Genomic DNA, 14476 nt, shown 5'->3' on the forward strand with positions numbered 1-14476 from the left:
TCCGCCAAAGACATTGTAAGCTACTTATTACACTTAGAAAAATCTAAAGTAGCATTTTCTTCCATTAAAATACATCTCACAGCAATATCTGCCTATCTGCAGATTACACATTCAACATCACTCTTTAGAATCCCAGTCATCAAAGCATTTATGGAGGGTTTAAAAAGAATCATACCCCAGAGAACACCACGATTTCCCTCGTGGAACCTCAATATTGTATTAACATGATTCATGGGTCCACCATTCGAACCCATGCATTCTTGTGAGATACAATACTTAACCTGGAAAGTAGCCTTCCTAATAGCTATCACATCTCTTAGAAGGGTAAGTGAAATACAAGCATTTACTATACAAGAACCCTTTATACAAATACATAAACATAAAGTGGTTCTCCGTTCAAATCCCAAATTCTTCCCAAAGGTCATCTCACCGTTCCACCTAAACCAAACAGTGGAACTCCCAGTCCTTTTTCCACAACCAGACTCAGTAGCTGAAAGAGCCTTACATACGTTAGACATTAAAAGAGCACTAATGTACTATACTGATAGAACAAAACAATTTTGCAAAACAAAACAATTGTTTGTAGCCTTCCAAAAACCTCATGCAGGAAATCCAATATCCAAACAAGGCATTGCCAGATGGATAGTGAAATGTATTCAGACCTGCTATATTAAAGCAAAAAGAGATCTACCTATTACACCAAAGGCACACTCCACTAGGAAGAAAGGTACCACAATGGCCTTTCTGGGAAATATACCTATGACAGAAATCTGTAAGGCAGCCACATGGTCTATGCCTCATACATTCACAAAACATTACTGTGTAGATGTGTTAACAACACAACAAGCCACAGTAGGACAGGCTGTATTACGAACATTATTTCAGACAACTTCAACTCCTACAGGCTAAACCACCGCTTTTGGGGAGATAACTGCTTACTAGTCTATGCACAGCATGTGTATCTGCAGCTACACATGCCATCGAACGGAAAATGTCACTTACCCAGTGTACATCTGTTCGTGGCATGAGACGCTGCAGATTCACATGCGCCCTCCCACCTCCCCGGGAGCCTGTAGCCGTTATAAGTTGATAAATTGTACATTTAAGGTTGATGAAACTTGAACATTTGTAAATTTGTAAATATATATCACTTTTATACACATTATGTACATACATACTTACTCCATTGCATGGGCACCTTTACTATATACACAACTCCTACCTCACCCTCAGCGGGTAAAACAATCTAAGATGGAGTCGACGCCCATGCGCAATGGAGCCGAAAGGGAGGAGTCCCTCAGTCTTGTGACTCGAAAAGACTTCTTAGAAGAAAAACAACTTATAACACTCAAAGCCCAACGCTAGATGGCAGGATAGTGCACAGCATGTGAATCTGCAGCGTCTCATGCCACAAACAGATGTACACTGGGTAAGTGACATTTTCCATATCCCCTACAGACCAGGTAAACAGGACAAAGTATAATTATACAGTAGTTGGTCCCTGCACCCACACAGAAGGGACAAGCAGGCAAGACTGACCTCTAGCAAGCAAGGAATTTTAAGCAAGCGGTTGTACACGTGCGCTCCACGTAAAAATAACACGTACTTAACATGTACTTAATATAAACGTTCATACCAAGATAACCGGAGTCAGGTTAGTACTTTTCAAGTTATGAAATTTTAGATTTTTAAAAAAGACACTGCATTTTTCAGATGTGGTAATTTTATCCTATAGAGGAAGAACAAACACTGCATACAGATATAGTACAGCAACTTAAGTTACCAATCTCCTGGACTTCGGGTCTGTATGGGGCAAGGTCCAAAGCCACACCAACAGGTCACCTTGGGCAGCACAGGGGCGGCCAAGCGTAGTGGTGCAGTTCAGCGTTAGGTGCTCCATGTAAGTATGTGGGGATCGACCCTGTCACAAAGTTGCTGTGGGGGTTGGTCTGAGAATCCAGTCCAGGTGAACCACATAGGGGGTTCTTGTGATGCTTAGGGATGTAGGGACACCAGTGGTCCTGTTCTCCTTGGTAGGGCCGTCAGGGGTGCAGAGATGGTTTGGACCATCTGGTTTACCGTGTCGAAGGCGGTTCTACCAAATCGGGCTGCAGACACCGTTGGGAGGTCCACGGAGGGCAAGCTCGGGGTGGGCTTAGTCTCTGGAGGGCCTGGGGTCCACACTGACACAGTTGGCCCACTTCAGCTCGGAATGGGCATCTCGGGTGCAGTGTTGATGTTCGGTGTTGGGTTGATGTTCGGTGTTGGGTTTTTTGGCAATCCTGGTCCTCACAGTTCTTTCTTGGGTGCGTGCAGATGCAGGGGAGTAGCTCCGCTAATCCTTCTTGGTGATTTTCGAAGCACTGGCATCTCTCCCAGTTTCTTGGAGGTTGCAGTGGCCTCCAAGGTCAGTTGCTTCTTAAGGGTCAAGTGGGGCCGGCAGGGCGACAGGATTTGGTGCTAAGTCAGTTGTGCTCCTCAGTTCTCGGGTTCAGCAGGCTTCTTGACCACTCCTTTTGTGTCGAGCAAAAATCTGATGATCAGGTATCAGGGGGGTCAGGTGAATACTTAATTTAGAGGGCGTTAAGGGAGTGAAGGATAGTAGTCAATAAACTAACCTTGGGGGGGGGGGTGGGGGGGGGAGGTCACTACACCCCGTAGATGACCGCTTCCTGTGGGGGACTGGGCATCATCCTGTCCAGAGTTTCTAAATTCTACCATACACAAGATGGCAGAATTTCCTAAGTTGTGTCCACTGTTGGCTGGGCACCCTAGAGGTGTTTCCCAGTCTGGAAGTGTTTCATGCCTCCCACAGGTGCCAGATGGGCCCTGAGGCAGGAGGGTTGGCATCTTCCCCCGAGGAAGGCCAACCCTGCAAATCAAAGGAGGTGGGCTTTGAAGCTCTGGTCTTGGAATGCAGGCCTTCCTTTGGGAAGGGGTGGAAAACACCCCCACCCGGACAGGCTTTTGTTTCTTACCTCTCGAGAGCAGAGACTTACCCATTGGAGGTTAGATTCTTGTCTGTTGGTGGCAGGCTGGCCAGAAAGGTTAGTGAGCCCACCAGCAGTTGGTATGTTTTTCACCTCTAAGGTGCCCTCTGGGTGCATGTATTAATAAATCCATCACTAGCATCAGTGAGTGTTTATTAATACAAGATGCTTGAAAGCAAGAATCCATAGGTTCAGAGAAGCCATTATGTAGCTGGGTGAGCCCTTATTGACCAATTACCAGAACGTGTATTGAAAATGGCCTCCCTGTACCTTTACTATGTCTAAGAAACAATAAAGACATAGCTGGGGCATATTTGCTCATGCACATATGCCCTTACTTGTAATATAGCGCACCCTGCCTTAGGGCTGAAGGTCTGCTGTAGGTGTGACTTACAGATATTACGCTCAGTGTTTTAGGGGACATGGCATAAAGTGTACCATGTTGTGTTTTCAATTTTGGGAGCACCTTGTCATGCAGCCTGCAGTAACAGTCTGCATAAGTTTGGTGTTGGTTCCCTCAGAGTGGCACAGCCCCTGCTGAAGCTCTGAGGGCCCCTCTTCAGTCCTACATACCAGGGCTACCATTTACTAGGGACTTACAGAGGGACTGATGGGCCTGGTCACTTGAGGATCAAGTGACCAGGTGTCTTTTTTTTTTTTTTTTTAGAGAGAAGGAACACTGGCACTGGTTAGCAGGGACCCAGCACACTTCAGTCAGTTGCACCTCAAAAAAACGGCAACAAGTGGGGGGGTACTACAACCAAACTCCGCTCCCTACAGACACCATCTCAGTAGCCCGCTTAGCCAAAATTGCTTGCAATTCCTGCCACAAAACAGAAAGATGGTCCTCCATCAGCCATTTGGGGGTTTGGGAGGAGGGTGTTGGAGAAAGGTGTGGCAGTGCAGAAAGGAAAGCTATGGTGTAGCCCTCCGCACAATTTGTAGAACCCAACTGTTAGATATCATGGGCTGCCGTTACAGCAAGAATTGTTTGATCCTGCCCCCAGCCAAGTGGCTGTGTTCCACTAAGTGTACACTAAAAGGGGTTGGCAGCTGGGGGCTACAGGGGGAGCAGTGGATTTGGTGGCCTTATTGACCTTAACCTCCTGGACTATGGACACTAGAGCGGCAACTGCAAAACTGCTGGGCTCTGTTCTGCGTTGGACTGGCTCACAATATGGGGTACCTCTGCTGAAGGCACAAAAGGAACAGTGGGCTTGCAATGTGGGGTAGATAAGCCCAGGCTGCGTCGTGCCCTGCTCTACTTGAACCGATCAAGAGCAGTCTGCCTTGTATACAAAACAGACAAGTTCCCGTCGAATGGCATATCCATGAGAGACAAATAGACGTGCACGAAAAATTGGTGGACTGCAGCCAAGCATGGCTGTGAATGGTGACACTGGTGCCAGTGGCCTGCCCCATGGTGTCCCAGCCTCATTGAATTATGAACTTGGCTGTGTCGTAGCCATCTTGTATGACCTGATCGAGGACCTGTCTGAAATCATCAGGGATAACTGGGAGGAATTGAGAGACCAAGTCCAAAAGGGCACGAGAAAAGCCCTCCAGCAGGCAGCTGGCATTCACTGACCTCGGCGCCAAGATGGTGGATGAGAAAACCTTCCGCTCAAACGTCTTCACCCGTTTTGACTGTGGGGGGAGTAGTCGGGAATGTGTTTGAGATTAGTTTTGCTTGCAGGTGCCTGCACCACCAAGCTTTCAAGTGAGGGGTACTGAGATAAAAATGCAGTCTCACCCGTGGCACGGCGGTGATATATTGCAATTTGGCTGTTGACCAGGGAGCCAGAGCAATGTTTAACTCATGCCACAGCAAAGTGTCCATAACGACCTTGTTAAATTGTAATAGGGGCTCAGTAGAAATCTGCCGTAGCTGAAGAACCTTTGTAAGCACATTGGTCTTGACCTCCCAGGTGGGGCACTGGAAGTCAAGGACCTTGGCCACCCTTCACATAACCATGGCGTAGGAAGAACTCTTCTCTGTGGCAAGGGACAGATGGTGAGTCTTGGGAGGTATCAAGGCCACTAGCCTTTCTGCAGGTCGTCATACCGATTCTTATGATAAGGTTGGCCAATCTCATTGCCTGCAATGTAATCATTATCCTAATATGTGCCCAACAGATAATGCAGTGTGTGCTGTTGATGTGGAGGCTAATAATGTGGAGAAAATGTAACCTCAACGGCTGCCTGGTGCAACTTTGATCAAAGTCTAACCGGTACCATCTCAGTTTCAGAGAGGACAATTAGGGCTTGTCTTCTGCCATCGACTGAGTCAGCATTGACATTGATGCACCAGGAACACGCTCGGATTATGGCACTGGAGATGTAGTTGAGAGTGGAGCTGGAGGCAGCCCTGTTATGGACTTGGAGGGTCCAGGTGGTGCAGAGTGGGAATGCACTGAGGCCCACAGGCTCGCCAGAGGGATTTGGTAAGGATCCGAAGAGTCTGAGCATGGCCTCTTGGGACTCTTCGATCTGCTTGGGAGTGGCGGTTGGCCCTCGAAACTCTGATTGTGCCCGAGTAAACTCCCAAGATTGCCATCATAATCAAACTACTTTGGGAGCACAGTCAAGATGTATGGTTGCTGCCCTGTACCTTCTCATGGTAGTGTGATTTGCGGGAAGTAGCAAAGCCCTCCTAAGATGTTTTTGTATTTTTTCTTTGACTTACCAGATGATTTCGATTGAGAGTAACACTGACACCTGGAACAACTCCAGTGACTTGTGGTTCTCGAATGGGAGCGGGCCAAACTTTTGTCTTGAAACAGTCTTAGAGTTTTCAGGTGTTTTGCAGTGCAACTTTTTGCCTTGCAGTGTAGAATGGCCTTGGGTTCATCGACGCGCAGTTACTGACAGGCCTTTCAGTCATGGCTGGGCCCGAGGCAGATTTGAAGAGGATCTGTCTCAGACATTTGTTTGTGACACTCCTTACAAGGCTTAAAACCTGTAATTTTGGCAGGTGACGTCCATTGTACACAGTACAAACATTTTTTAAAGGGGGTCTCAAAAAGACTAGAGGTAGTTCTTTATTTGCATCTGATGGCGTGGAAAGAAAGAGTGCATAAGAGGAGTGCTACAGCATCAGTGCTGAGCCGTACTGTGCTACTTACCTGCATGTAGAGATGCTGCTGAAACGTTTGCGGATCCAGTTAGACGCTAAGGAAATATTGAAAAGGTGTGAGGACACTGTGGCTAGAAGTCTCAAAAACAGCATGTACCAATAAATTAAGAACAAACAGCCTGCACTGTGTTTTGGTGTAGTATATTACAAGGTTTTTTTTTTTTAAGCTAAATGTGTTTTTACACCAAAGCTTATCCATGAAGTGTGACTTTTTCACTGCACCTGTGAGCTCTGTCAAATTTTTCCAATTAATTCTGAGACAGAAACCCTATAATCAGATATGAGTTCCATAACCGGTTGTATGCTGATTAACCTTTGTTATCCAGCTTGAATTTATCAAAAACAGGGCCAAGGAGGGGAAAGGCAAAGTGTTTAAACTAGTAAATGTGTTTACAAATGAAATGTTCATCCCTAGCAATGGGTATGGCAAGAAGTAAATTGCGTTTCTGTAAGGTCCTTTGCCAACTTTTTCATTAGTTTGTTGTGGGTGTAGGCGTTGCCTGTAGTCCATTTTTGAAAGCCCTTACGTGCTTCCACAAATCACCATTCTTCACGTGTGATGTTCGTTGTGATCTTAATGTTAACTCCGGGGAACCTCATCATTTGCTGAGTTTTAACCTTTCTGAGGGTCAGAATGAATCTGTAAGTAAATGTTCAATGCTTTGACAGTTTTGCCTTTAGTTTTCACACAAAACAATGTATGCAGCTGGTCTTGGTCTGTCTTTGTTCCGTTTAGTATTCATGGTCTAGTTTTGGTTTCCCTAGGAGCTTAACATTTGGGACACTTACTCCCATGCCTACTGTAGAGTGTTTTAATGTTCATCTCATACTATGTGTTGAAAGTTGTGACCTTTATACATGTGCCATCAGCATGGTGATGCATTGTCTTGTCTTTCTCCAGGCCTGAACCTGCTGCTTGTAAGGAGACTGGAGCTTCCAAAGTCAGTAAGAATTTATACCTCATCTGTTTAATTCACATCTTCACAGAATCAGTTACACTGGATTGCGGACTTTCAGCCTGTGATGAGTTTAAACATGCTTTAACAAACTGCTGATTTTGAGGACAGAACTCTTGCATGAAAACATATCCGTGTGGTGGTGTTTTTTTTCATGAAATACTGGCAGGTGGAATACATGGATGGCACAAACACGAAAAATAAGGTCCAGTTTTAGCGATTCTGTATTGCCCCAACATCTGTGCAAATTACAGTTACTTGTTTGCTTGTGTTGAGCCTAATCTTGCCTGATGGCATATCACCCTAGGTTATTTTTGTCATTTGTCTGTTTCTGGGAATGGGACAGAACTTGGAAAATGTATTGAAACCTTGAATTACTTCTAAGTCAAAGCCAATTGATTAATGTGTAAATCCAGACAGCCTGCTGTCCGATGGTGTTGTTGAGTGTTTTCCCACCGAGCATTAGATTTTGAACATGGCTGGTTTAACACTTACGACAGTTGTTTAAACTGCCAAGGAACTGATGAGACATTTTGCCAGGTACTGGGCACTGCATCATTCCTGCACAGTGAACTTACAAATAAAAGTAGGGTGTGAAACTAAACTAAAACCAAGCCTACTTCCTGTAATTCTGCACAATAGAAGATTCATCCCAAAAATTACATTTGTGAGAATTAACTCTGAGTCAGTTTTCATGAGAAAAATCTAAGGTATTGTGTACACATGCCAAAGGCTTGTAAGTTACTTACATAGCATAATTTGAGTACTAGCAACAAAATGCTAAACAATAAATGCACTAGCATAGAAAACATTTGCCAGTTTTCAGCTCCAGCTATCCCAACCAAGAGAAAGCTATGATTGTGTACCTGAAGGCAAAGAACAAAACTCCACAAACTACAGGTATGCCACAAATTGGCATCTCCACTAGTTTGTGCTCATGTAATTAACTTCACACATCCCCAACTATATAAGCACAGTAATAAAATATGAGGGGTAACCATCAGATATAATGCTGGCCTGGAGATGCTTCATAACTTAGGTTGGATACTATGCCCTAGAAAATCAATATGTTTACGTTTATGGAAAGGTTGGTTGGTACTTGAAGGGCAAACATATAATTGCCCCAGATAGCTTTGAAATAGTTAATTACTATTTTGGGGGTTAGGGTGTTGCGGTTGAATTGCCTGGCTGATGTAGCAGGTGAAGGTGGCATGCAGGATAATGATGTCACACACCCACAGATGTTGGGCAAAGGGTGGGAGAGGGAAGTCATATTTAAGAAGGAAGCAAAAGGATGGTTTTTGTTTTGTATTGAAAATGAGCCTTAGATAAGGTATTGCTGGGGTTAAACCTTAAGCAAAAATAACAAGTGATGACAGAATGCTGAACAATGCAAACATTCACCCCCCCCATCCCCCCCCAACCCTACCCCCTGTCAAAAGATTGCTGTTTAATTCATCAGGTCTTTTTGCCCATCACACCACCCCAGTTTGGCCCCAGCCACATGCATATTAGTCTTGACACTGTTCCCCATGGTAACAGTCCAGCCCGAACTGCAAGGCAGTTCCTTCCTGGACTGGAAACAAGTATCCTGGGACTGGTTTCAAGGGTATCACCCCTCATCAGCCAGGCTAGCTTGAATCCAGTGGCCCAATGAGCACTGGACCCACGCCTGGGCATACCCTTCCCACTGGAATGTTGATTCATACATACATTCACCCCCAGTTACAGAGATCTGGGTTTAATCCATTGTTATTTTGCCCACCACACCACCCCAGTTTCTGTCCATCACTTGTTCTTTTTGCAATTGTTGCCCTAAGTGGGACAGTTATGCCCAGAAGTGAGTTCCGTGATCCCCATGCCACTGGGGTTAAGCTAGCCTAGCTGAGGAGGGGTGATATCCCAAAACGGGTCCCACAATGCTTGTTTCTGGTCCTTGGACAACCTGGCCTGGCAGTTTGGAATGGACTGTTCCCATGGGGAACAGGGTCAAGACTGATTTGCACATGGATGGCTCCACACTGGAATGGCATGGGTAGCGAAAAAAATGATGGATTTAGGCTGAACTGGGGGGAATGTTTGACATTGTTCAGCATTCCGTCCATCACTTTTTGCAAGAGGTTAAACCTTAGCCATGTATGACTAGCCAGAGAGGCCATCTGAATTATAGCTTTTGAAAAGCATCTACAAAGAATGGGGCCATTATTCGGGGGTCTGACTTTAATCCAGCAGATATGCCTGAGAAAGAGTGTCTATAATGAAGAGGAAGGTGCCATTGACAGAGCCTTAGTTTATTCATTGGCATTCAATTGCTCTCCAAGCCAAAAAGCACAGGGTGTTGAGTAAAATAAGTTGACAAGGTAGGAGGAAAATCAAAAAGATGCTGCCACATTGATGCCCAGTTGTGTTGAATAAATTGAGATTTCCCAATGCAGTTGGATCCACTATTTTTGGCATTGAGGTTATTCTGCTGGCAAATTGTGGACCAAAGTCTTGAAACAAAAACTTAGTCCTAAAATATTTCTGCTGCCGATCAATCTGCCCAAGTCGCATCATTGCTTACTGCTCCATAAAGCCTTCCCGAAATGAGCAAGTTGTCCCAGATATGCTGATTGACTACAGAGTCTTGCATTTTTACAGCAGACTTGTCCAAACTTAGTGTTGTTTTGAAGTTTGCGTGAGTGATTCCATATTGCTTAGTACACATTGAGTATAGTGACTAGTGAATTGAGACTTTCAGAGCTTTGATTGTACGTAGATGATACATGACTGGTTTATAATATAGAATCTAATGGTTTGATTGTGAATTCTAATCAGCCACGCCATAAGTTTCTAAGATTTAATAGGTAGCAATATAAAGTATACTGTACCACCAATGTGGAAAACAGCTCGCTGTTGAGACAGCTCAGCACAGATCACAAGCTTTAATTTACCGTGGGAGGTGTGATCCTGGCTATAAAAGTTTTCAAAAGTCTGATTAATCCATGCACCATGTCATGTAGGTCCACAAAGATAGACTTTAACAATTAAAATAAATTGTGAGCTAGAAGTACAATTTCACATTTTACGGAGGAAACCTCACCCATTTAATTTTTGAAAACTGCCTTTTAGCCTGTTTTGATTCAACAATGAGTTTTTGATGGCAGACAGCAGGTATGAGGCTAGAAGTCTTGGCAGATCTCAAGTGGCCATGGCCCTGAGAACTTGTCGTTATTGGAATATGAACAATACCTAAAGCTCTTGCAAAGGTGATCAAATTGAACGTCCCGAAAAGTAACCTCCAGGCAAAATTGTCACACAGTAGTGTAATTTCAGATTCTTTAAAGAATAGGACATAGTGCACTAGTGTTTAAGTGCTATCGGCCTACACACCGAAAAGTTCCAAAAGACTAGCTGATGTGGCAAGCCATTATTACGTAGTACTTCATTCAAAATAACCAACCCTCAAAATGCAGGCTTGACTGCCTGTATCATACATTATTTCTTCATAATAGCCTCTTTTAAGAGTTTTCGTGAAGCATTTGTATAGCTTTGTTCACATGTTCAAAACCTTTTATATAATTTATTTTCATATGTACCAAACCAATTGCTACTTCTAGTGGGAGAGCTATGTATTCTAAAGAGAACCGTGCCAGTGGCTAAACGTTTCTGTTAAACTAGTGGGCATAGTGTCCTTGTAATAAATGCAAGATTTTTCAAATGTTTTTCATATTCAGAAAAGTGTGTTCCGTGATGGATGTGAACAGTGCTGCTTGCTTTTGTCTGAAAACGGTATTTTTTTTTTTAGCTGAAAAGTTCCAGCAGAAATCCTACACAACGGTTGCCTTCTCCCAGCCAAACATTAGTGAGGTAGCAGACTATTTTTCACTTTAGACTCCTTATGTTTTTTCCACAGGTGAAGCTGAGGCCTCATGAAAAGTTGAAGCTGCGCATGCAGAAAGCACTAAACAAGCAATGTAAGCCCACAGACTATCGTCAATCTGACAGTCTTTGTTATAATACAGCAGCATTCCTGATCTACCCTTCGGCTTCTCTTTACAGTTAAGGCAGATAAAAGAGCAGCTCAGGAGAAGATGATGCAGCAGGAACACGAGCGACAGGTAAGACTTGCATCATGAGGATTTGCAATAGGATGTTATCTTGTAGAGCTGACTAGGTTCAGCAGGGGACGTGGTTTATATTCTACGTGTTTTGATTGGTCTTCTATTGTATGGGTTTTGATTGATTTTACACAGGTCTTCATATTTCAAAATTGAACGTCATACTTTTCACAAATGGAGAAATGTTGTTCTAGATGTTGCAGTGAAGTTACCAATGATGTCATCAAACATGTTGTGAGCGATGTAATACAGGAGGTAATTGGCAGTGCATGGCGAGGAGATAAGATAGTTACTTTAGAGCACAAGTTATAGTCACTTGAGTTACTAGATATAACTATAACTGGAGAATTTCAGTGTTTTTGTTAGTTTAAAACAGTATATGTTCGCTGACATTTTCACCTGACTAAAACGTCCCTTTAACCTTAATTTTTTTTCAGTGGATTTCTCATTTTTTTTAATGCAAAGTAAGATGTTACCATACCTAACTATAATATAACTTTAACCATTGTTTTTTCTGTGAATTTCTACATTTTGTTTTACGTAAAGTAAGATGTCAATTGCCGTACAGGGGGTTGGATAAGGTTCCTGACCACAGCGGGAGTTGGGTCTAAAGGAACTGCACAAAGCTGACAGCAGAGCCTCACAGGGGTGAGTTGGGGCAGGGAGTAGGGCGCAAGGGGCTGGCCAAAGGCCAAGCATGGCTGACTATGTCTAGTTAGGGCATTATGGGCTGCTCCTTGCTAGGAGTACTAAATATTAAATTTGCAGCGTGTATCTTTTCTGGATTGACATGCTGTGCATTATTACGGCATCTACTTGTTGGGTCCAGAACTCTCCACTGTTTCACCAATTGTTTAGTCCTTCCACTCTTTCTTTCTTTTGTTTGTTGGTTGGTGTCGCTGCAAACCTCCATTTAATGTCCCTTTGTGCTATCCTACTACCTCCGGATGTTCCCACCTTTGGTAGCTATCATCAGATTATTTTTTTCTGCGGATGGGTATTCATGACTGTAGAGAGGTCTCTAACATGAGGAAAAGTTTACGAAAATTCCTGAAGATTTCAACGAGAATTTCATCCAAATCAAGGGACATATTTGACAGGGAGTTGCCAAAGAAGGAAGTAAGAGATGTCAGAATTGTATTCGATAGATCCTCGAGAATGCAGCCGACAGATTTAATGTACAGTTAAAGGAGGATAAACCACAGTCATGCTTCCTATTGGAAACACGGCTGCAAAGTCACGGAAGGAGCTAGTTCCTACCTATGCCCCCAAGCATCCTCAACCAGGGTAGGAAAGTTTTTAAATAACCAGTCACTTGCAAAGCAGTGAGTCCAGGGGCTCAGAAGAAACGTAAGTATTCCTCCAAGGATCTTGCTTGTATTAAAGGCACTGTCCCAGCAGACTCCATAATCACTACAGCTGTAAGAAAGAGGGCCAACCTCCCCTCAACCTCAGGGCCTCATTCAAAAAAGGAGAGTAAGAAAATGAAACTCATGGGGCGCAGGATTTAGCATAGTGCGGCAAACCAGTGGCATATTGCAAACTTAAATGCACTACTTAATAGACACGCTCATCAGCATTGGGAAGAGATGGGAGAACTGAAGAAACACCTCCATGAGCAGTTTAAGAGGGCAGCATATCTTGCTGAAAGTGGCAAAAACATTGCAAATACTTGCTTACAATCCGCTTTGGATGCGGCAGTCACAGCAAGCTGCCAAAAGATGATGGGAGTCACACTGAGACACCACTCTTGGTTGAGGATTTCAGGGTTCAAACCAGAGGTCCAAGCTAACATCATAAATACTCTATCTATGGACAAAAGTTGTTTGGAAACTCGGTGGACAGATGTCTAAACCAGTTAGATAAGGACAACAAAACAGCAAATTCCATGGGCACACTGCAGTTTCGTTGTGGGATAGATGGGAAAGGGCACATTTGCTGCACGAAAGCCAGTTTGCAAAGGTAGCTTCCAGGCTGCAAGTTCACACCAAGGATTCCAGAGCAGCAACCAAACTGCCACAAGACAGCAAAGCTGGCACTATCAGCAGCAGGGACATAATTCCTTTCGAGGAAGAGCCAGAGGGAGAGGACAGCCAAGCAGAGCAGCGGAGGCTCAACCCCCTCAAATAAGTGACTGCACAACTATGATTTTCACAAATGCCATCAGTGAAAGAAAACACCTGTCAAATCCAGTTGGTGGAAGATGAAAAAGCTTTCTGCAACAGTGAAGGAAGATCGCCTTAGGCAAATGGATCATAAACATAGTTCAGTTAGTGCAAAGAACTAATCAAATTCCCACCAACAAGAGGACCAAAGAAAAAGATCCACTCAAAAGAGGATACAGCAGCAGCTCTTCTCCACAAAGCGGTCAAGGAGTAGCTGGACAAGCAAGCAATAGACCTGGTCCCACCGATTCTAGACCTCAGGTTCATCAACAAATTTATAAAAACTGAAAATTACAACTTTCCAGGAAGTCCTTCCACAGTTGCAAAAAAGGGGCTACATAGCACCTATAAACTTGAAGGATGCCTTCATGCACGTTCCAATAAATGCAAGGCACAGAAATTATCTAAGGTTTGTGGTAAATGGAACACACCGTCAATTCAGTGTTAGCATTCGGAATACAATCAGCAAGAAGATTGTTCACAACGTGTCTTGCAGCAGTGGTGGCACACCTCAGAAGGAAGGGCAAATACATGTATCCATACCCAGATGATTGGTTAATAAGAGCAAGCTCCTACCAAAAATGCAAACCCGACTTTCAAATAGTAAGAAGACCCTGCACACACTAGGTTTCTCGTTGAGCATAGAAAAGTTCTCTCCAGAGCTGTACCAGGAGAACATTTTCTTGGGAGCAAGGATAAACTCAGTTCAAGGGAAAACATTCCCCAACAAGAAAAGAACACAATCCCTGTTCGGAGAGACTCTCCAGTCCCGCAAGGGGCAAGCTCCGACAGTGAGGGCAGTGAGAAATATATTAGGAAAGATGGCATCATGCATTCCTTTAATCCTAAATGCAAGACCTCACATGAGACCAGTCCAGGAGTGGTTTCAAAATCAATGGTCTCAAAAAACGAGGAGATGGGAAGATCTAGTCGTTGTCACACAAAAGGTACAAGAGGGAATTGCGTGGCAGAACAGAGAAAACATTACACAGGGAAGACCATTTACACAACCAACTTCATCTGTGACAATATTCACAGAGGCCTCACATATCGGATGGGACGCATACATAGGACCAGTTAAAATACAAGAAATCTGTAAGGAACTGGTTGTGGTACTACACATCAACAT

At 43.9% G+C, this 14476-nt stretch overlaps 1 protein-coding gene across 3 annotated transcripts in view; it reads left to right on the forward strand.

The window, feature by feature from the left end:
* CLASRP (CLK4 associating serine/arginine rich protein) overlaps positions 1-14476 on the forward strand; it is a 664783-nt gene that overhangs the window by 384227 nt on the left and 266080 nt on the right. For all 3 annotated transcript variants that reach the window (XM_069207696.1, XM_069207697.1, XM_069207699.1), the window contains 3 exons: positions 7028-7067; positions 10978-11038; positions 11124-11182. In XM_069207696.1, coding sequence (XP_069063797.1) covers positions 7028-7067; positions 10978-11038; positions 11124-11182 — 160 coding nt within the window. The remainder of the gene's footprint in view (positions 1-7027; positions 7068-10977; positions 11039-11123; positions 11183-14476) is intronic.

Source organism: Pleurodeles waltl, chromosome 9, assembly GCF_031143425.1.
Source record: "Pleurodeles waltl isolate 20211129_DDA chromosome 9, aPleWal1.hap1.20221129, whole genome shotgun sequence".
Lineage (NCBI taxonomy): Eukaryota > Metazoa > Chordata > Amphibia > Caudata > Salamandridae > Pleurodeles > Pleurodeles waltl.